We start from the raw sequence: 23,671 nt of genomic DNA on the forward strand, positions 1-23,671 counted from the left end.
AAACTTCCCATAATTATACAGTTTCTGGAATATTTATATTCATAGCATTTTAGCTGTATAAATTTAAACTAGGGAAGGCTGAGCATCTTTTCTGATTTGACAGGTTTTTCCATGAAACTCATCAATAGTAAAATGCCAAATAAACTAAATAAAAGGTAACACAGTTTTGAATAACCTCAGGTTTTCCATGAGGAACCTTATTTTGTTTGTTTTCTTAAATAATTAAGGACACAATAAGTCAACGTAAAGGAAGCTATTTTATTATGATATAAAATATTTGCTATCTGGGCACATTACACAGGAAAAAAGAATAAACTTTAATAAGGTAGGTGAAAGCAATAAACAGTAAGCCAGGGAAACTGGCCCATCCAGATTGGGCAAACTTTGCTAAAATTTTAACCAGTTCATAGCTTTTCAGATTCATAATATGGTAGTTATAAGCCACAGCAAACAAACATCACTTTCCCAGTTTTGTTCTGCTTCATATTCTGGAACGTATTCACACTTTACTTGAGGACAGTTCTTAGGGGGTTGTCAAATCAGATTTAATTTTATAGTAATACTAAAATGATACTAACATGTAATGTGTTTATCATTGCTATCTTCAAATGAATCAGTACATAACACATTATTAAAGTGTCTGAGGTAATTAGATTTAGATGAAGTCCCGAGGGTGTCCTTATAAGAAGAGGGTGAGAGCAGAGAGTACTTGTGGCTCTCCACTTCCACTGCCAGCCTCCTCCTTCTTTCCCTTCTCTTGCTCTCTCCCATGAGCTCACGGTGAGAAGGTGACTGCTGGTTATAACTCAGGAAGTGAGCCCTACAAGCAAACAAATCTGCTAGCATCCTTTTGTTTTGTTTGTTTATTTTGGCTGCTCCAGGTCTTACCTGCTGTGTGGGCTGGCTTCTCATTGCATTGGCTTCTTGTTGCAGAAGTGAGTAGGCTTCCATAGTTGCGGCACACAGGCTTAGTTACTCTGTGGAATGTGGAATCTTCCTGAATCAGGGATCAAACTCATGTCCCCTGCATTAGATTCTTCAAATCTGCTAGCATCTTAATCTTGGACTTCGCAGCCTCCAGACTATGAGAAGTAAATGTCTGTTGTTTAAGCTAAACACACACACACATACAAAACCTTGCAGTTTCCATTTGTAGTACAGTTATTATTGATAGTTATAACTCATACAAATAAGCTGTTTGGGTGTCCCCAAAAAGTTTTGCTTGATGAATTTTGAGAAATATATATGAAACTGTGCAACTCAAATTGGGACTTGGTTGCATGGCCAGGACTCAAATCCAGCCAGAACCTAGACTGGGACTTGAACCCACTGTCTTCTAATTGAGATCACATACTCACATACCAAATACCAAGACTTCATGAAGTTCAGGTTATTTATGTCTCATCGTGAAAAGAATTCAGTGAGAGACACAATGATAGGTAAGAAGTAGATTTAGTTAGAGAGTATATGCATTTCATAGACAAAATGTAGTCCATCTCTAAAGGTAAGAGCTGGTGCTAGGTCATGGGGTTGTCTTGGAAAATGGGAGTGGCCACGGGAGAAACAGATTCCACACAGAGTGTGGGCCGTCTCAGAAGGCAAGAGGCCCTGAAACATGGCAGAGTTAGTTTTTACAGGCTGGGTAGTTTCATAGGCTAACGAGTGGGAAGATTATTTCCACCATTTTGAAGAAGGGGCAGAGATTTACAGGAATTGGGCCCTGCCCATTTTTGGCCTTTTTATTGTTGGCCTTAAAATGGCCATGTTGCTGGCAGGCGTGTCATTTAGCATATGTTAATGTGTTATGATGAGCGTATAATAAAGCTCAAGGTCTAGTGGACGTTGAACTTCTGCCATCTTTGACCTAATCAGTTCTAACCATTTTGTCCTGTCTTCAAGGGCTATGTTGTTCTTTTACAATAGGACTGCGAAAAAAGAATGTAAAGTGTGTTTTTATTTTATGTTGATTATGTATTGGATTGATATTGTGAATGTCAGTTCCGTTCAGTTGCTCAGTCATGTCCTACTCTTTGGGACCCCATGGACTGCAGCACGCCAGGCTTCTCTATTCGTCACCAACTCCTGGAGCTTGCTCAAACTCATTCCATCAAGTCTGATGCCATCCAACCATTTCATCCTCTGTCGTCCCCTTCTCCCACCTTCAGTCTTTCGCAGTATCAGGGTCTTTTCCAATGAGTCAGTTCTTCCCATCAGGTGGCCAAAGTATTGGAGCTTCAGCTTCAGCATCAGTCCTTCCAATGAATATTCAGGATTGATTTCCCTCAGGATTGACTGATTTGATCACCTTGCTTCCAAGGACTCTCAAGAGTCTTCTCCAACACCACAGTTCAGAAGCATCAATTTTGGGGCACTCAGCTTTCTTTCTGGTCCAACTGTCACATCCATACATGACTACTGGAAATACCATAGTTTTGATTAACTGTATGGACCTTTGTCGGCAAAGCTTTTCTTCCAAGGAACAGGCTTTTTTTTATTGTGAATAATAAAAGACGCTTGCTATAGTATATTGTGAATATACTAAGTTAAATATATTGAAAATTGTGTTATTTTGATAGTACCAGCTTCATAAACTTTCTTGAGTCATTTTGTTTTCAGATTAAAAAGCGTTTTTTTATTTGGCTGCACCGGGTCTTAGTTTGTAGCATGCAGGACTTTTAATTTTTTTTTTTGTTGAATGCAGTATTTTTAGTTATGGCATGAAAACTCTTAGTTGCAGCATGTAGGGTCTAGTTCTCTGACCAGGGATCAAACCCAGGCCCCCTTATTGGGAGCTCAGAGTTTTAGCCACTGGACCACCAAGGAATTCCTTAGATTTTTTTTTTTCTTAAATTAGAGGGTATTTGTTCTGCTACAGTAGTAAAAATTGGAATTGGTTTAAAAAAAAAATTCATAAAGCAGTACCTGGATTTAGAAATGAACCATGAGCTCCACATGTCAAACTTTGTAATGGAGTCTCATGATAAATTATTCTTGTCACAGAAGATATTATACAATATTTTAATATCACCTTATAAATTGCTATCACTTATGTTGCAATTTCACCATCCCTTAAAACAATAGCTAGGCAGCCATCGAACATGTTTTAAGATCTCCTTTAATGTTTTCAGTGCTGGGATATAAAGAAAACCAAAAATAGCAGTACGTTCAGAATAACTTTGATCTGTAGTGGTCCTAATAAAGTAGTCTATGGAAATTTGTTGGTGAATCTGCTTCATAGTCACGCGTGGTGAACAAACTCTAAGGTGGCCCCCATAGTCTCCTCCTCCTATTAATATTTTTGCGTAATCCTCTTCCCTTTGAGTATGGCAGTACCTGAAACTTGCTTCTAACCAATGAAAGAGTAAAAGTGATAAGATGTCATTCATGTGACTATATTATGGTATATAAGACTTTGTCTAAGTTAGTAGACTAACCATAGAAACTGTCTTTCTGGCTTCTTGAAGCAGGCAACCATGTTGGGAAAACCCATATGGTACAGAATGATGGTAGCTTCTAGGAGCTGAGGTTGGCTTTCAGTTGATATCCAGTAAGTAGCTCAGGCCTCAGTCTAGTAGCCACAAGGAAATAAATTTGGCTAACTACCTGATTGAACTTAGAAGTGGATTCTTCCTTAGCCAAGCCACTGTATAAGAATGTGGGGTGACACAGCTTATCTAGGTCCTCTGCTTAGGCATTCTGAGACCCTAAGCAGAGAACCTGGATAAGCTGTGCTTGAATTCTAGACTCATAGAAATTGAAATAGTAAATATGTGTTGTCTTAAGTGGCTATGTTTGTGATAATTTCTTATGCAATAGAAAAAGAATACATTATGCCAACTTTTTCCACTTTCTTGCTTTAATTTCCTTGTATTTTATTGCAATGTTACTTTCATCAAATCTGCTATATGAAAATTCTTTTGACTAAGACATGTATTTAAAAAATTTTTAAATATTTATTTGGCTACATTGGGTCTTAAATTGCGGTACACAGGATTTTCCTTGCATCATGTGAAATCTTTCCTTGTGGCGCGGGGGCTCAGTAGTTGCAAAGTCCCAAATTAGTTGCTCCACAACATGAGAGATCTTAGTTCCCAAACCAAGGACCAAACCCATGTCCTCAGCATTGCAAGGCAGATTCGATTCCGAGGCAAACCATTCAATATCATGGTAATCCAAATCTGTGCCCCGACCAGTAATGCTGAAGAAGCTGAAGTTGAACAGTTCTATGAAGATCTACAAGACCTTCTAAAACTAACACCCCCAAAAGATGTCCTTTTCATTATAGGGGACTGGAATGCAAAACTAGGAAGTCAAGAAACACCTGGAGTAACAGGGAAATTTGGCCTTGGAGTACAGAATGAAGCAGGGTAAAGGCTAATAAAGTTTTGCTAAGAGAACACACTGGTCATAGCAAATACACTCTTCCAGCAACACAAGAGAAGAGTCTATACTAACTCTTACTTGTTACAGTAAGACTTTAAATTTTAAGACCAATCTAAGGGATTGGGTATTAATATCTCATTGTGATTTTAACTTGCATTTCTTAGATGAAAAATGATGTTCAGTTCAGTTCAATTCAGTCGCTTAGTGGTGTCCGACTCTTTGCGACCCCATGAATTGCAGCACGCCAGGCCTCCGTGTCCATCGACAACTCCCAGAGTTAACTCAGATTCACATCCATCGAGTCAGTGATGCCATCCAGCCATCTCATCCTCTGTCGTGCCCTTCTCCTCCTGCCCCCAATCCCTCCCAGCATCAAAGTCTTTTCCAATGAGTCAACTCTTCGCATGAGGTGGCCAAAGTACTGGAGTTTCAGCTTTAGCATCATTCCTTCCAAAGAAATCCCAGGGTTGATCTCCTTCAGAATGGACTGGTTGGATCTCCTTGCAGTCCAAGGGACTCTCAAGAGTCTTCTCCAACACCACAGTTCAAAAGCATCAATTCTTCGGCACTCAGCCTTCTTCACAGTCCAACTCTCACATCCATACATGACCACAGGAAAAACCATAGCCTTGACTAGACGGACCTTTTTTGGCAAAGTAATGTCTCTGCTTTTCAATATGCTATCTAGGTTGGTCATAACTTTTCTTCCAATGAGTAAGCGTCTTTTAATTTCATGGCTGCAGTCACCATCTGCAGTGACTTTGTAATAACATAAAGCAACCAACAATTGTAAGTAATTACTAGATTCTACTCTAAGCACTCTACATAAAATCACCAAGTAGTCCTCATCACAGCTCTATGATATGCATGCTATTATTCCATTATTATTATTGTTGTTATTATTATTAAGTAGCCTGGGGTTGGGTATTAGAGAATGGAGAATATTGAGTAGGAACTTAGAACCTCACCTTAACTGCATGGCCTCAGCTTGGGGTGGAGATAGACAGAGGCTAGTTTGCTAGATGTGGGAGTGTGGGCTTCTGTGACTGACCCTGATATCATCACGAGACTTTCCCAAGTGGGACTCAATACTTGTTGAGAGGTGGTAGATTTCTGAGAGAGTTTCCATTTTTGTTATAGACAACAGGGGATTCTGGGAAGGAACTGTGAGAGACAAATGATTGGGCTGGTACATGGAGAGGGGCAGTGAGTGTCTGTAGCTGCCAGGTGGGGTAAGTTTGGTTGGGTAATTAGAGCAGTGGCTTTCAAATTTTTTATAGACTATGACCCTCAATAATAGATTTTACACTGTAACCCATGACACGTGTTTGCACTTATAAATAATACATATTTCAGTAACAGGTGTTACAAACACAAATTTCACTAAATAATTCTTCCCCTCACTTTGTGTGAAGCACTCTGATATTTTCTTTTCTGAAAATTCTGTTTCCCTTTTAAGAAAATATTGGTCCCAACTTTCTAAATTGATCTCATGACTCACTAAAGAGTTGTGACCTGTAGTTGAAAAAGCGCTGGTTGGAGTGTGAATTAATCTTTTGGATGTTATCCTAGAAGAACAGTTTGACATACTTTGTCATCCATATGAATGAGAGGATCTCATCCGAGTTGGCAGGTGCTCTGAAGCAGGGGACCAAGATTTTGCTTAATTTTCACTCCTTAGCTGTCAGTGTTTAGCTCAATAATTTATTTGCTTTTGTCAGATGGTTTCCTATGTGTTTGCACTTATCTTCCCCTTCAGATTGAGAGCTTGCCCTCTTGGCGGGGGCAAGACCTATGATAATAGCTAATAATTCTATAGCACTTCCTCTGTGCTAAGCACTTTTCTGTTTTACGTATAATAATCTTCCCTACAGCCCACCTATCAAGCACCTTACCTATTTTCATTCTGTAGGTGGGGAAATGTTCAGTGACTTACCCTTCTTTATAGTTCTTCTGCAGCTTACCTCATATGGTATCTGCCATAGAAATTGTTTCATGAATAATTTATGGATGAAATTAAACTAAGTAGTTTCCAGGTTTACTTCTCTTAATTTGACTTATGGCTATTCTTACCAGACGGTTATTTAAGTGACTGGAGAGTAATACCAGTTGAATTTAAAATGATGCTGGATTTTGTCTGAAGACGTACAGAGTTTACTTAAATTGGTTTCTGAGCCCTAACATTACAAATCTGTCATCCTCCATGAGGTCTGGGCTTGAGAATGAATAACATTGCAGAAATGCCCACATATTCTTAGCTCATTATTTACTGATTTGGGATCCTTAATGTGCTTTGTTCCAGTCCGCTAGCCACTGCAGCAGCTGTTCCAGCCTGACCCACGCCTCCTGAGTTAATAGTATTTCTGTCACAGTGTGAGTTTTCAAGTTGGTATGTGCAGTCTCTGCCAGAGTCCTCACTGTTGCCAGGCTTCAGGGCTAGAGGTTGTGACTGATGTGTGGGGGAGGGGATTTGACGCTTGTCACTGAGGAGGAACGAGGTGCTCCCTGGGACTCTGATTTGTTCTGGGCTGAGTGTGAATGATGTCAGGCAGACGGAGGACAGCTGATTCATTCGGGGTCTGGGACTCCTCACTCTGCCTCACTGCTGCCTTTTGTGCTCTTAGGATTTTTTAAGGGGGGCTGTTGCTGAAAATCATAATTTTGAAGAAAAGTACTTTAATTTTTTCTCTTAAATTTGGAAAGCCTTTGTAAGTTTCCTTTGGCTTATGCCTGCATACCTCTTGTGTGAGAGAACTTCCTGCCAAGATTCCAAGTGGGAGAGGGCAAAAGCTTGAGTAGCCAGGAAAATGATGAAACGGAGGAGAGAGAGACTGGGAGCACCATGCCTGCGGATCCAGTAAGGAGGCTGGGGTCTCTGAGTGGAAACTGGCAGGTGTCAGGAAAAGAGCTAATGCCAACTAACACACCTTCATTTGCTTGGATAAAGACTCTGCTTTGGAGATGCCTGTCAGGAAGAGGGCTGGGCTGGCTTCGTGAATTCAAGGTCAAAACAGTGGTCCCTGGCAGAGGTATACGGGGTTTCTAATTCTGAAAACTGAGTTAGATGTCTTTTAGAGATTCTTAGGTACTTGGGAAGCCGGGCTAACAATGAAGACTTTTTTCCCTGCCTTGCAAGCAAAAGTGTATTTAAAGTAAGTGTCAAAGCCCCAGTGGATGTGAGAAACAAATGGAAAGGAAAATATCTCCTCTTTTGACTAGAGAGGGTATTGTATTTCTGCCCTTGGCCTGTCAGCTCAGGACCTCAGATCTGCCCTTGCAGATCCAAGCCTGAGTCTTTTAGTATGGGAATTTTATTTCTATGTTGACCAATATAGGAATAATACTTAGGTAAGGATTTTGAAGCTGGGGAATGGAAGAAGACTTCCACTCCAGGGTAGCTTTCCCAGGAGATGCTCAGGCTTATTTAACGAAGAAGTATTGAGTGAATTGATCAGCAAATTAGGGAACCAGGGAAAGGAGTGCCCTAGAGTTCATTCCCTTTCAGTGATCTGTCTCGAACAGCCTTTGCTGTAACAGAGCAGAGGGGATGCACTTCAGATTTCCTTCCCCTGAAGGGCAGTGGTTACGTGAAGACAGCACAGCCTACTCAAGTAGGCAGACTTTGTCAGTGGGCTTCCTTTGGGTCGTTGCCCTTCAGTGTTAGCGGATGCTCATTGATTGAACTGATGATTCTACCAGACCTTGGGAAATCAGACTTGTTTGAAGTATAAAATTGGAAAGATTGACACACTTTAAAAAAAAATGGTTTATTTCCATATTAAATCTACAAAGTAAATGACCACAATAGAGAAACTTCATCAATTAAGAAAACATAGGGATTAAAAATCATGGTCTCCAAACATTAGTATACTGGTAATTTTAATCATTGTATCTGTTTTAGTGACTTTGAATTTGGATTAGGAAAACGCTCCTTGAGGATCTAGGAAGTAGCTTATCAATCTCTTCCCTTTTTCAAACATTCCTTTTTCGACTGCGGCCCCAGAGTATAACCAGTTTGCAGAGTGGTAATTAAGAGCAAAGAGAATGAAATTTGGTTTTCATAGATTTTTTATAATTTTGAATTATATATTCATCAGATGGCTAAGCCTCATCTTATGTGATAAGATTTAATCCAAAATTTTCTATAAGCAATGTTATTCAGGTTAACAAGAAAAGTGTATGTTCTGATTAACTCTAGCATATATGTACTGTTGACCTTGTTGTGTGTTCTGATTAGCTCTAGCTTATATGTACTGTTGACCCTTAAAACCACAGGTCCACTTACACCACAGATTTTTTTCAATAAATATGTGCTACAGTGCTATACAATGTACAGTTACTTGAACCTGCAGATGCAGAACCTCAGATATGGAGTGCTGACTATGAAGTTGGAGTGACAGCTGTGAAGTTATAGACAGATTTTCAACAACTTGCATTGTTCAAGTGTCAACTGTACTAGGGAACTAATTTTTTAAATTTAGATGTCATTTAGAGTTCTTTAGAAAAGTGGAAATTCTTTTTTAAAGTGAAAAATTAATATTTTTGCTTATAATTTAAAAATATATTGAAAAATTTTACCATCCTATTATATCTTCATATTTTGTACTCATCTGAGAAATATGCTGAAGCCAGCTAGAGGGATAACATATAGGAAGGTGGAGATTTCTTTTGAATATATGTAATTAAATACAAGTAGAATGTCATCAAATCCAAACAGGTAGCAGTGACAATACAGGAAACTAACATCATTTTAAAACAGGTGCTTATGTGATACTTAAGTTTTTTTCCTATCTTGGAAATAAGATATTGTAGTTAAATATTGTATTTGTATAGAAAGCTATACCACTACTACACAAATGCTGTGTGTCTGTCAATTATTTTTCATCATCTGTGACATGTCTATTATATATGATTAAAAAATAGAAATTCATATTTACCATCTGTCTGTGTTCAGTCTAATGATCTCACTGTCTTCTTTAGTATTTAACACATTAAGATGGTTAAATTGTTTTTTGGGGGGAAAAAATAACCTGCAAAATGAAAATTTAAATAGAAGTAAAATTTATTATATATAGTGAAATAACATTATTTGGTGTACTCAGACAAAAGTTAGTTAAACAACTTGGTATTATTTTAGATGTAATCTAACAACTTAAACTATTAAGAATGCTTTTTTTTATTGACATGTATATTTCTCTAGGAAATTTTAGTCATTGAGCACAACATATTGTCTGTTGCTTGTTAATTGATGAGTTGTAGTAAATTTACAACATTTTCACAGAAGCCAACCTAAATACTTTGAATATCCAAAGCTTAACTTTTTGTTTTTAATTCTGAGGATTAAGTTTTAGTCTCCATGGTCATTCTGTGCCAACACTGGTACTGGGCATGATATTAATATCTGAGAATGGTTTTTGACCACTTACTTTTCTTGAGCCTCTTGCATAAACTAACCCACTTTGATTGAATGTTTCTTTTTGGCTGAGAAATTACCACTGACTCTGTTTTTCTCTGCTGTGGTACATTGTCAGAATCTCTGCTCTTTGCCGAGGATCTGAAGTGAACCGGCACATACTTTCTCCCACGTCGGCTCCAGCCTGGTCCCTCTCTAAAGTCCCCTTTAGTGCTGATTGTGCTCTGGCTACTTCTCCTCTTGCCTTTTTCCTGAACACACACGCCCACAGCAGTCCTGGCAGTCCCTGTTCCAGCCGCCCACTGCAGTGGAGGTAAGGAAACCTACTGTGATGAACGTGGGCCTTAGCGATTGCTTCTGGCCTGATAAGTAAAACCTAGACCTTTCTCCTTAATAATGGGGAGAAACTGCACAAAAGTGATGGCTCGTGTGAGAGGAATTTCACAGATCTCTGTTACATGCAAACTTAGGGGAAAAGTAGTGTGGCATATCAGTAGTTAGATAATTGTGTGTCCATCTCAACCAGTGGACAGCCCTGCGACCACCCCATAGGAGAAACACAGCATGACAGAATGCTAGAGCTCTCTGAGGGTTAAATAGTCCAAACCCACATTTTACACAGAAGGAAAATGAGTCCATACTGCATGCTGGGCACTGTTTTTCTCATGAAGGACTGTGATCACAAAGGAGTAAAGTCCCTGCTCTCAGTGAGCTTAGATTCTAGTGGAAGGAGGCAAACAAATTAGTGAGTAAATATATAACAGATGGACATAAATGATACCAAGAAAATACAGTAGGATAAGGGGGATGGGGAATGTGGGATCCAGGGGTTGACATTTCATGTAAGATGGCCAGGGAGGTCCTCAGCAATAAGTTGACATTTGAGGAAAGACCTGAAGTAAGTCTCAGAGCCAGAACAGTGATATCTGAAGGAAGAGCATTTCAGACAGAGGCAGCAGAAAGTGCCTAAGACCTGATCTAAGAGCTTGCTCTGTGTGTTCTTTGTATAGCAGAGTCCAGTGAAGCTCGTGTGGAATGAGTTAGGTGGTGAGTGGGAAGAAAGGCGGTGTGAGATGTAGTGGGGAGCCAGATAAAGTAGAGCTTTAAAACCATGATAAGGATGCTTATTCTTTTACTGAAGGAGCTGAGAAGCTATTGAATAGATTAAAGCAGAAGAATGCCATGATCCACCTCAGATGGCAAGAATCACTATCAGTGTAGTTAGAAGGCTCCTGGTATATTCTGGGTCAGAGACAGTGGTTTGAACCCACGATGGTGCAGGTGGTAAGAAGTGTGGATTAGATGCAGAATCTGAGAAAATGGTGAGTTAAGGATAACTGAAGATTTGGCACTGAACAGCTAGAAAAGTTTGGGAGAAGGCGATGGCACCCCACTCCAGTAGTCTTGCCTGGAAAATCCCATGGGCGGAGGAGCCTGGTAGGCTGCAGTCTATGGGGTCGTGAAGAGTCGGATACGACTGAGCGACTTCCCTTTCACTTTTCAATTTCATGCATTGGAGAAGGAAATGGCAACCCACTCCAGTGTTCTTGCCTGGAGAATCCGAGGGACGGGGGAGCCTGGTGGGCTTCCGTCTATGGGGTCGCACAGAGTCAGACACGACTGAAGCGACTTAGCAGCAGCAGCAGCAGCAGCTAGAGAAGTTTAGGTATCATGAACTGAGACTGGAGAAGTGCAAGAGATCGCTAATTAGACATTCAGTTAGAGATACGTGAGGTCTGGGCTAAAGAGACGTAATTAGAAATTATTATCTTATAAATGAATCATTAGGTTTATGAGATTATCCAGTGAATATAGAAGGAGGAAATGTTAATGGATTGAGCTCTGGACTGGGGCAATCTGACTTTAAGAGATTGGGGAAACAAGGAACTATCAGAGGAGAGACTAAAAAGGAACAGTTCTTCAGGAAGGACTAAGAAACCAATTGAAAAAATTTTTCAAGTAAGAGGAAGGTATGATTGATCAATAGGTATTTGATAAGCTTTCTGTTAGGAAAAAAAATGTGGCAAAAGACAAATTTAAATAGAAGCAAAACTTATTATACAGGCTTAAGTGACATTATTTGATATATGAACTCAAACTCCAGAGACAATTGAGGGAAAGTTTAGACTGACATAGGACAGCATTAGAAGCTGATTCCTCCCTGAAATCACCTTATTCTGGAGGTACTAGACCTTGGTGCATGAGACTGAGAAAAATTGTAGGTTGGGTAGCACCCGCAAACTAAGGTGTACCCCATCTTGGCCCATGGCTTAAAGTACTAGGCCCCCTCACCCCGTTTTCTCAGCTGTGCCATGTGGCTTACAGAATCTTGCTTCCCCAGCCTTAAAGTACTGGCCCGTGACACCTGTGTTCTTAGGACACAATCTAAGGCAATATCTTATAGCTTTAGGATTGACAACTTGTTAAATTCCCCCCCAACACCACCCTACCAGACTTGTCCACATGCCTGGTCACTGTATTAGTGTTTTATTCCATTCTTTTTTTGTATCTCTCATATGCATCATACCAGTTCACTGATACAGCAAGATAATTTTACCTTGTTGTTTGCCGGCTATGTTTGTATTTCTTTAAATGTTCTTGAATTTTATTCTGAGATGCAGTTAAATTATCAGAAAGAAATAGTTTGATCCTTTTGAGGGTTACTTTTAGGCTTTGTAGATGGTCCCAGAGCAGCATTTGGGTCTAATTTTTTCTTTATATGGAGGCAGTACTTTCTAAGTATTGTATTTGATGACCATGCATTGTGATTTTTTCTACTCTGGCTGGTGGGAGCATTGTCCATTCCTAGCCCTATGTGAGCTCTGGGAAGTACTCGTTTCCTTCCCCACCTCACTGGTCGGGACTGAAGACTCCAGAAACCCCCTGCTGAGCTCTCTGTACAGTTCTCTCCTATCTGCCTTTCAAATCCTGTCCACCATAGCCCCTCCAAATTCTCAGTTTTGTCCCCCTCACCTCAGGGAGATTGCTGAACTCTTGTTAGGTAACCCCTCTTGTGTTGCTTCCTAGGAATTTTTCCCAGGTGGTGTGCTAGAGCAATCTTAGGACTTACTTTAGGGGCAAATTTAGGGCTTACTTTCTATGTTTCCCTTCTGTGCAGTGTTTAAAACTATTGTTTCATATATTTCATCTTTTTTTTTTAAATGTTTTTAAGGCATAGGGGTAAATCTGTCTCTATTTCTCCATCATGGCAGGAAGCAGAAATCCAATCTCCTAATAGTCTGAACTCATACTTCTATCATCAGAAATGAAGATTGCCTCATGAGATGATTGATTAACTGATATACATGTTAGATAAACGTAGTAGATGGAGGACAGATTTTTTGTTTTATCTTGCTTGGTCAAGAAAAGTTGAGAAATGAAACAGCAGGTAATATTTGTGGAGCAATACTATATACTAAGCATTTTTCTAATGTTCAGAATACTCTAGTGAGATGGTAATATAAGCCCATTTTATTGATGAAGTGAATAATCCAAGTCAGTTTATTTTATTGATGAAGGCACTGTGGTACAGAGAGATTAAGGAAGTTACTAGTAACCAGTTGTTGTTCAGTTCGGTTGCTCAGCTGTGTCCGACTCTTTGCGACCCCATAGACTGCAGCACGCCAGGCCTCCCCCTCCCTGTCCATCACCACCAATTCCTGGAGTTTGCTCAAAGTCATGCCCATTAATTCGTTGATGCCATCAACCATCTCATCCTCTATTGCCTGCTTCTCTTCCTGCCTGCAATGTTTCCCAGTATCAGGGTCTTTTCTGATGAGTCAGCTCTTTATATCAGGTGGCCAAAGTATTGGAGCTTCAGCTTTAGCATCAGTCCTTCCAGTGAATATTCAGTATTGATTTCCTTTAAGACTGACTGGTTTGATCTCCCTGCAGTCCAAGGGACTCTCAAGAATCTTCTCCAGCACCACAGTTTGAAAGCATCTATTCTTTGGCACTTAGCCTTCTTTGTGGTCCAACTCTCACATCCATAGATGACTACTGGAAACACCGTAGCTTTGACTATACAAACCTTTGTTGGCAAAGTGATGTCTCTGCTCTTTAATATGCTGTCTAGGTTTATCAGAGCTTTTTATTCTGTGGCTGCAGTCACCATCTGCAGTGATTTTTGGAGCCCAAGAAAATAAAATCTGTTACTACTACTTTCCCCCCATCTATTTGCTATGAAGTAATGGGACTGGATGCCGTGATCTCAATTTTTTGAATGTTGAGTTTTAAGCCAGCTTTTTCACTCTCCTCTTTCACTTTCATCAAGAGGCTTTTTAGCTTCTCTTTGCTTTCTGCCATTAGAGGGGTATTATCTGCATATCTGAGGTTGATATTTCTCCTGACAATCTTGATTCCAGCTTGTGATTCATTGAGCCTGGCATTTTGCATGATGTATTCTGCATATAAGTTAAATAAGCAGGGTGACAATATACAACCTTGATGTACTCCTCTCCCAGTTTTGAACCAGTCTGTTGTTCCATATCTAGTTCTGACTGTTGCTTCTTGACCTGTACACAGTTTCTCAAGAGGCAGGTAAGGTGATCTGGTATTCCTATCTCTTTAAGAGTTCTCCACAGGGTCAGTTGAAGGTTTTTGCATAGTCAGCAAAGCAGAAGTAGGTGTTTTTCTGGAATTCCCTTGCTTTTTCAATGATCCAACAGATGTTGGCAGTTTGATCCCTGGTTCCTCTGCCTTTTCTAAATCCAGCTTGTACATCTGGAAGTTCTCAGTTCACGTAGGCAGTGGGAAGTTCTCAGTTCACGTCGGCAGTGGAAACTGGCATTCAGCCCCAAAGGATCTTGCTCTAGTATCTGTAGTCTTAACTCTGCTATAATGTTTCTAATGAAATGTGCTATTGTGTGTTTAGTTAGTAAGTAAACAAATTCTTAGGACTTAATAGTGCCCCAGCTGAGTACCATTCTAACTGTTTAAAAATCTGTAAATCATTCAATCCACACACCAGGTTTGTGCGGTAGGGATTATTGTTATGCTTGTTTTGCAGATGAGAAAACAGAAGTGCAGAGAGATTAAATAAATTACTTGAGATAAAACAGATGGTAAATGGCAAAAGTGGGATTAAAACCCAAGCCGTCTGGCTCCAGAGATAGTGTTCTCAACAACTACACTGTTCTGCTTCCCCATCTAAGATACTTCTTTCATGTAGTGTGTTTTGATCCTAAGTAATTTTGTGAACCCAGGTCTTCTCTTTCCCCAGGGTAACCTAGTCATGACATTATTACACAAATCTGCTCATACTCAAAAAGTTGGTATTTCTAATCCATTTTCACTTCCATGCCATTATCTTTATTTCCTTTTAAAAACCTCTGTCCTTCTTTTAGGCGTGTGTCATTCCATTTTATTCTTTTACCCACGTTCATTGTTGTTATCCACTAATTTAGTTTTGTTCTCTGAGTTCACATTCTGAGTCTAGGACAGAATGAGTTTTTAATGAACACAATGATGAACCTAAATTCTACAAAACTGTTACCATTTTTGCACGTTAGTACATGTGCCTAATGAACATGATGTTATTTAGCAATTGAGCAAATATAAGCTGAAAGAGAAAAATGATTCTAATTAACAGTATGAATAAGTGAAGAAAATTCTAGAGCTACTGGCAGTGAATTTAACTTCTATTTAAAAATAGATGACCCAGGAGAGATCTAGGATCTACATACTGCCACCATGCAGTGGCCATGTTAGAATGTCTTTTACTTCCACAGAGTATACTATTTTTAGGGCTTCCCTGGTGGCCCAGACGGTAAAGCGTCTGTCTGCAATGCAGGAGACCTGGGTTCAAACCCTGGGTTGGGAAGATCCCCTGGAGAAGGAAATGGCAACCCACTGCAGTACTCTTGCCTGGAAAATTCCATGGACTGAGGAGCCTGGTAGGCTACAGTCCATGGGGTTGCAAAGACTCGGACACGACTGAGCAACTTCACTTTCACTTTCACTTTTCATACTATTTTTATGGGCTGAATTGTGTCCCCCTAAAATTCATTTGTTGAAGCTTTAAACCTCCAGTTCTTAGAAGGTGACTGTACTGGGGGATAGGATTTTCATGGAGATAATTAAGGTTAAATAAGATCTTTGGGATGGGCTGCAATATGACTGGTGTACTTATAAGAAGGAAGCTTCCTTGGTGGCTTAAGTGGTAAACAATCCATCTGCCAAGCAGGAGACATGTGTTTGATCCCTGGGTCAGAAAGATCCCCTGGAGAAGGAAATGGCAACCCACTGCAGTATTCTTGCCTGGGAAATTCCAGGGACAGAGGAGCCTGGAGGGCTATAGTCCACGGGGTCTTAAAGGAGTCGGACACGACTTAGCGACTGAACAACAACAATAACTCAGAAGAAGGGGTTTAGACTGGACACAGATACAGAGGGAAAAGACAGCCATTTACCAGCCAAGGAGTGAGGCCTCAGATGAAACAACCCTGCTGACACCTTCTAGCCCCCAGAACTGGAGGGAAATAAATGGCTCTTGCCACCCAGTGTGTGGTACTTTGATATGGCAGCCCTGGCAAACTGACACAGCTATTGAGGCTTTTGGTTGCATTGCCCAAAGGGGCTAGAAATACTAGTTAGAACTGGCACTGCTCAGAATCTTAACCCTTTTTATTGAGTGCTACATCTTAGTGATTTATTTAAGACCTCACAGATTGTTGTCCTTAGTAATTTAAAGGACAATAAAGACACAGGTTTAAAATAATGGCCTTTCGAATTCTTATAGTACATTTCCATTTGTTCCTTGATGAGAAGGGATGGGTTTGTTACAGACAGGTCTTGATGCTATCTTTCAAGTGACCTAGATGGGTATGGTCAACCTTAAGGGGCATAATAAATGTGATTGTGATTTGGGTTGAATTAACCTCAAACCTTTAGTCAACTTGTACCTCTTCTAAGAATGTGATTCTAGCTTACTGAAGGGCACTGAGACATGGGTATTGTATTGTTGATATAACCCTATTTGAAGGAGTACTAGATATGGTCCTTGGTGTAATTGATGTCCCTAAAGACAGCAGGAAGCTGTGTCTTGGGCCATTCATTGGGATTTTAGACCTCCTGGGGATAGAAGCTTGGTGTTGGCAACTCCCTGGAACACAGAATGGCTTAGGTTTTGATTCAGTTTTGAGTTGCCATTGTTTTCATCAGCCCTAAATGCAGCAAAAAGTGCTCATTAGAATGAACTTTGTATAGGAAGAGTTCTAGCTCTAGCCTACTTCCCACTGCATAGAAATTCTTTTTGTATAATCTCTAGTGAAAAAGTTATTCTTTGGTTGAACATCTTCAGCAACAAGAAGTTCACCATTGAAGTTTGCAGCTAGTACTAATTCAGCCCTCTGGCCCTTCCTGTGTCGCATTTGTAAGAAGCTTTCTGTAGACTTTAGTGGCAAAGGACAGGTGTTGCTTTGGGCGTCCTCCAAATCTGGGCAGCCTTTGAAACCCTTTTTTGGTAGTGTCAAGATTGTTTCCTGCCAAAGAGAAAGCACTATTTTCATTTACCAACACCTGCTTGTCTTATCTGTCTTTCTTTAAACAACTGCTTTTCAAAGTAACTCTAAAAGAGGAACGTCTCCAGAACTTGTTCTTATTCTGGCCCTGTTGTAGGCAAATCACTTTCCTTTCTGTCTCAGTTTTCTACATTATTAAACTGGGGATAGTAATAGACTTCAGGTATCACTGTCAGGATTAGATAAGTCAATACATGTAAGATTGTTCAGAAGAACAGCTATTGTTGCTGTAATAGTTATTTTGCTGTCTTTGTTAGAAAATTCACATGTTGCTAATCCTCACTTATTTTTTTGCTTCTATTGTTTTTCCTTTTGCTTCCTTTTAGTTTTCTCATATTCTGATTTTCCCTTGAGTAACTCTAGGTATCACTTATCATTATGTTCTGCCCTTGGAAGTTTTGTTACTGGCTAAGATGAGGCAGTGGCAGCTGTGTTCTCTCTTGCCTTCTCACGCAGGCTCACTAATTATTGTAGCTAAAACTGGCCCTCTGGGGCACACCAGGACATGGAGTAAAATGAGTAAAAATTTAATCATGAGTAAATGAGTAAACCGAATTACATTCTCTTTTGGGCCATTTCTTGGCAGTGGGAAAAGTCCATTGAGACAAGCTTAAGGTGTTTCATTCCTATCCGCCACCCCCACTCCTGTGTAAGGGAAAGAACAACTTGAGAGTATATTCAAATGTGATTCTCCTGTTAGGGAAGGGGTAGTCCTTTTTTAAAATTTTTTTATGGAAAGATAAAGTAATGAAGAATACTAGCTGTGATTTAACCTCAGGGAACTGTATGGCAGAGAATTATAGATCTTGGCTTCAGTGACTCTGAATTAATATATAGTTCTATCAGGCAACATGCCAAAGGCTTGCTCTTGAATTAAGAGCAGGAAGCTGAAGGTTTCTCAGGTATTTCTGTTTCTAGAAGTAGGAAAATTTTGTTTACTGGAAAACTTACTCTCTCTTTAAAATATTGTATTGTGGAAAATCTCTGTAATATTCCAGAGTAGAGAGAATAGTCTTATATCCCCACTGTAAGTTGTGTTAACAACTCATGATCAGTATTATCTCATCTACATCCCTCCTATTCTCTCCCCCCCAACTCAGTTATTTTAAAGCAAATCTCATGTCATTTCATCTGTAAATATATCAGTTTGTATCTCTAAAGGTAAGAACTCTTACCTTGCAATATCATCAAATATCTAGTCAGTGTTCAAATGTTTTATGACAGTTTTTTTTTTTTTAAATCAGTATCGAAATATGCCAACACAGTTTGTTTGATTACTGTATCTCTTAGGGCTCAGTTCGTAAAGAATCCATCTGCAATGCAGGAGACCCCAGTTTGATTCCTGGTTCTGGAAGATCCGTTGGAGAAGGGATAGGCTACCCACTCCAGTTTTCTTGGGCTTCCCTTGTGGCTCAGCTGGTAAAGAATCCGCCTGCAATGCAGGAGACCTGGGTTTGATTCCTGGGTTGGGAAGATCCCCTGGAGAAGGGAAAGGCTACCCACTCCAGTATTCTGGCCTGGAGAAATCCATGGACTGTATAGTCAGTCCATGGGATCGCAGAGTCAGATATGACTGAGTGACTTTCACTTTCATCTCTTAGGTAGGGTGACCATATAATTTATTATCTAAACTAGGAAGCTTTTAATAATGAAAGAGGACTCTATTAACAGTTATACTGGGATATCAGGCATGAACCTGGGTTATAATGGACAAATTGGGGTGTCTGGTCATTCTACCTTTAACTTTCTTTGGTTTTCCCATCCTCTTTTTCATTTCCTTTCCTTCCTTGTATTTAATTTGTTGAAGCAACTGAGTTGTTTGTCCTTGTAGACTTTTCCACATTCTGGATTTTCCTGATTGCATCCCTGAGAAGTTATTTAACATGATCTTGTGACCTCTTTATTTCCAACTGTAGGTTAGATCTGATTCTAATTTGATTTGGGACCCTGGAGAAGGATACTTAACAGAATTTGGTGCAGTGTACAGCTATTAGGACTCAAGTCATGTCACGTTTCTCCCTTGTTTTGATAGTAGTGGTCTTTGATAATTATTACTTACATCTGTTATTTTATTATGAGTTTGCAAAAAAGGTGATATTCCCATTCCTTTTCCATTTATTAGTACAGTGTTTACACGAAAGAAATTTCCCCCTTTGTTATCTATTTGTTACCCTAAGGTACAGGCTTCCCAGGTGGTGCTAGTGGTAAAGAATCCACCTGCCAATGCAGGAGATGTAAGAGACACTGCTTCGATCTCTGGGTTGGGAAGATCCCCTGGAGGAGGGCATGGCAACCCACTCCAGTATTCTTGCCTGGGAATCCCATGGACAGAGGAGCCTGGCGGTCTACAGTCATTCCTTAGGGTCGCAAAGAATCAGATATGATTGATGTGACTTAGCACACATACTGCACCCTAAGGTACAGTTAGGTACTCTTACTCTTTTTTTCTTTTTTTTTAAAGAAATTTTATTGGTTGGTTTACAATGTTGTGTTAGTTTCTGCTCTACAGCAAACTGAATCAGTTATACATATACATATATCCTGGAGAAGGCAATGGCAACCCACTCCAGTACTCTCGCCTGGAAAATCCCATGGACGGAGGAGCCTGGTAGGCTGCAGTCCATGGGGTCACTAAGAGTTGGACATGACTGAGCGACTTCACTTTCACTTTTCACTTTCATGCATTGGAGAAGGAAATGGCAACCCACTCCAGTGTACTTGCCTGGAGAATCCCAGGGACTGGGGAGCCTGGTGGGCTGCTGTCTATGGGGTTGCACAGGGTTGGACATGACTGAAGCGACTTAGCAGTAGCATACATACACCCACTCTTTTTTAGATTCTTTTCACATAAAGGTCATTACAGATTATTGTGTAGAGTTACCTGTGCTATGGGCTTCCCAGGTGGCGCCAGTGGTAAAGAACTCACCTGCAAGTGCAGGAGACTAAGAGACCTGGGTTCAATCCCTGGGTCGGGAAGATCCCCTGGAGAAGGGCATAGCAACACACACCCATATTCTTGCCTGGAGAATCCCATGGATAGGGGAGCCTGGTGGGCTATACTTGTGCTATACAGTAGGTTCTTATTTGTTATCTATTTCATATATTGTTGTTCTTCAGTTGCTAAGTTGTGTCTGACTCTTTGCGACCCCGTGGACTGTAGCACCCCAGGCTTCTCTGTCCATCACTATCTCCCTGAGTTTCCTCAAACTCATGTCCGTTGAGGCAGTGATGCCATCCAACCATCTCATCCTCTATTGCCCCCTTCTCCTCAATTTTTCCCAGCATCAGGGTCTTTTCCAATGAGTCAGCTCTCCACATCAGGTGGCCAAAGTATTGGAGCTTCAGCATCAATCCTTCCAATGAATATTCAGGGTTGATTTCCTTTAGGATTGACTGGTTTGATCTTCTTGCAGTCCAAGGGACTTTCAAGAGTCTTCTCTAGCCCCACAGTTCCAAAGCGTCAATTCCTCAGCTCTCAGCCTTCTTTATGGTCCAACTCTCACATCCGTACATAACTACTGGAAAAAACCATCACTGACATTTTATGTATAGTAGTATGTGTATGTCAATGCCGGTCTCACAATTTATCTCTCTCTCTTCTTTACCCCCTAGTAAGCATAAGATTGTTTTCTATATCTGTGTTCCTATTAGGTGCCCTACTTTTCTTTTTTGCCACACCATGCAGTATGCAGAATCACAGTTTCCTGACCAGAAACCAAGCCTGTTCTCCCTGTAGTGGAAGTGCAGAGTCTTAACCACTAGACTCTCAGGGACATCTCTAGGTACCCGTACTCTTGAGTTAGCTTGGACTCTTTCCTGGACCTTCAGCCCAAGGGTCACACACTTCCTTGATCAGTGTTTTGTAACTATTGCTCTGTAGTGAAGAACGTCACACACTTCCTTGATCAGTGTTTTATAACTATTGCTCTGTAGTGAAGGTTGTTTAGCCAGAAAGGTGCAGCTGGAGACTTTTATCTCTGTGAAAGCCCTTAGGGCTTGTCGTTTTAGTAGCTGGTGACTGAATGTTCAGCTGAGCCAAACTTTGGCTTGCTCTTTTGGCTCCTAGCAGTCATCCTTGGACAGGCGCCTTGTTGTATAGACTCTGAGGTGGTAAAAGCTGATGTAGGTGCTCTGAGAGGTAATGACTGATCCAGGGAGCAGGAACCCCGTAGCTTCACAGTTGCAGAAGATAAATGTTATTTGTTAAGCTCCTTTAGGAGGGCCTCTTGTAGCAGCTTCACTTTCATGCCTCTGGATGCTACAGGAGGAGGGGCCCCTGCTTATCCTGATTGCCCCAGGGACGAGGGTCCCTTTTCTGGTCTTGATAAATAGGAAGCTCAGTCGCTTCAGTCGTGTCTGACTCCCCACAGTCCCATGGACTGCAGCCTGCCAGGCTCCTCCGTCCATGGGATTCTCCAGGCAAGAACACTGGAATGGGATGCCATTTCCTTCTCCAGATAGATAGGATAGGTTGGGGATTAGAGAGTCTTTCTACTGAGGAACTAGTATACTAGGGGAAGATTTAGAGAACACAATTAATTTTCATGATGATTCTAGGCACAGAATTAATTTTCATGGTATGTCTTCAGGATAAATTCCTAGAATTGGGCATGCTGAGTTGAAGAATAAATGCATATGTAGTTTTATAATTTTTAGACTTTATTCTTTTTAATGGCCAAATTAAAAAGAATGTGTTGTGTGTTTATTTTCTCTTTATCCATTCATCCATTCAGTATCTTATAATTTTATTTATAAAACATGTACATTTTTCCCTATTCAACTATTTTTTACTTTGGTAAGTTATGATTCATTATTTTTTTATGCTATTCATGTATATTTCTGATGATCTAAAACATTCTATATTTGCAAGTCTTTTTTTAGATTTCTATTAATTAATTTTTAACCTCTGGAAATTCATCTTCCCATTTTTAATTTTATTGGTTGGCTTTCTTAGCATTCGATTTCAAGTGTTTTGGTTATTATTGTGACTGGTAATTTATTTTTTTGTAGTTATTGCTCACATATGCAAGTCTGACAGTTTCATGTATTTCCATCTTATCCTCAGCTTTTTGAGTCTTTTTTTTAAACTTTCATTGGCCAGAGCTTCTGGTATTAGGTTCAGGGGTAGCAAGGAGAATAGGCACCCTTTTGTTTAGTTTTTGTTTTTTCCTTTGGCCTTAAAAGGAATGTGTCTTAAGTTTCTTTCTTGAGTATAATAATTTTATTTTAGAGTAAAGATCTCTTATAAAATTAAGAAAATTTCTATTTTTCTTTAAAACTTTCTTTGAGTTTTTCTTTAAATCCTGTTAAACTTTATCAAATACCTTTTCTCTCTCTTTTCTCTCCAAAATGTTTCTGCATTTCAAATATACAATATTAAAAATCATATTTGCTATTATTACTGATTCTGATCAGTAATACTGATCTGAAAAGTCATCAGAAAAGTCTAAATATTGGAAAGCTGTCAAACTCCTGACATAAGTTCAAAATTCTGATTTTTACTTAAAAGGTTGGATTTTATCATTGGCAATAAATACTGTCAGTTGTTTCTTAAAATAATAGGCTTATTTTGTTCATGTCAAGGAACTCTTTGCAAAAACTTAAGTCTGAATTACTGTGAAATGATGTTCATGAAAAAAGTGGCTCACAACTGAACCAACAGCACAAGTATCTTCTTTAAGGCATTCATTGTACTTTGATAATTCAGCAGTAAGTAGTGTTTTATGCATACTTCTTATTGTATCACACAGAGTATTTAAGAAATAGTCAAAATTTAATACAATTACTAATTTTTATTGTTTTGCCAAGTACATTCTGAGTCAATCTAGTTTAAGATTTTTTTTTTTTAACTACAAGTGAGTGGTGGTGAAGAATACTGAGAACATTTTAGTTGCATTTATGCTGAGGTGCCAGAAGTTTTACCCACTATTGCTGTTGTAGTATTACTTAGAATTAAAACATATATGCTTATAAAGGAAATGGACCTATAATTTTCATAGGGTGTTGTTATTCATCTTTGAATTAAAGTTATACTGATGTCATAAAACAACTTAGGCAGCTTTCCAACTTATTCAGTTTTCTAGTACAAGTTTATAATAAGCCAAGGATTACTTGTTGCTTCTAAGTTTGTTAATTATCTCCTGTAGAGAGCTACTTGGCTTGTGGTGGGAGTCATGTGGTGATGCACAATAAATTCTGTAATGGAAGGTTATATAAAATTCAGTGCCAGTGTATGGAAACCAATCTTTAATTCTGCCCTGGAGAACTCAATAAGGGCTTAAGAGAGAAGGAAGTTTCTTGAGTTGGGAAGAGAATAATTAACATATACTTGTCAGGTAGACATTTGAAACAAGAG

At 39.7% G+C, this 23,671-nt stretch overlaps 1 protein-coding gene across 6 annotated transcripts in view; it reads left to right on the plus strand.

The window, feature by feature from the left end:
- The window catches only part of MAST2 (microtubule associated serine/threonine kinase 2), a 199,431-nt gene that overhangs the window by 98,059 nt on the left and 77,701 nt on the right, over positions 1–23,671 (plus strand). Inside the window, exons 1-2 of one of the 6 annotated variants that reach the window (XM_069589247.1) lie at positions 7,117–7,240; positions 9,915–10,109. The exons of 2 other annotated variants lie outside the window; for them this stretch is intronic. In XM_069589247.1, coding sequence (XP_069445348.1) covers positions 7,191–7,240; positions 9,915–10,109 — 245 coding nt within the window. In that variant the 5' untranslated portion in view covers positions 7,117–7,190. Of the gene's footprint in view, positions 1–6,979; positions 7,413–7,476; positions 7,536–9,914; positions 10,110–23,671 lie in introns of those variants that run through there. 3 more of the 6 variants (XM_069589269.1, XM_069589253.1, XM_069589259.1) reach the window with 3 other exon arrangements.

Source organism: Ovis canadensis, chromosome 1, assembly GCF_042477335.2.
Source record: "Ovis canadensis isolate MfBH-ARS-UI-01 breed Bighorn chromosome 1, ARS-UI_OviCan_v2, whole genome shotgun sequence".
Classification (NCBI taxonomy): Eukaryota; Metazoa; Chordata; class Mammalia; order Artiodactyla; family Bovidae; genus Ovis; species Ovis canadensis.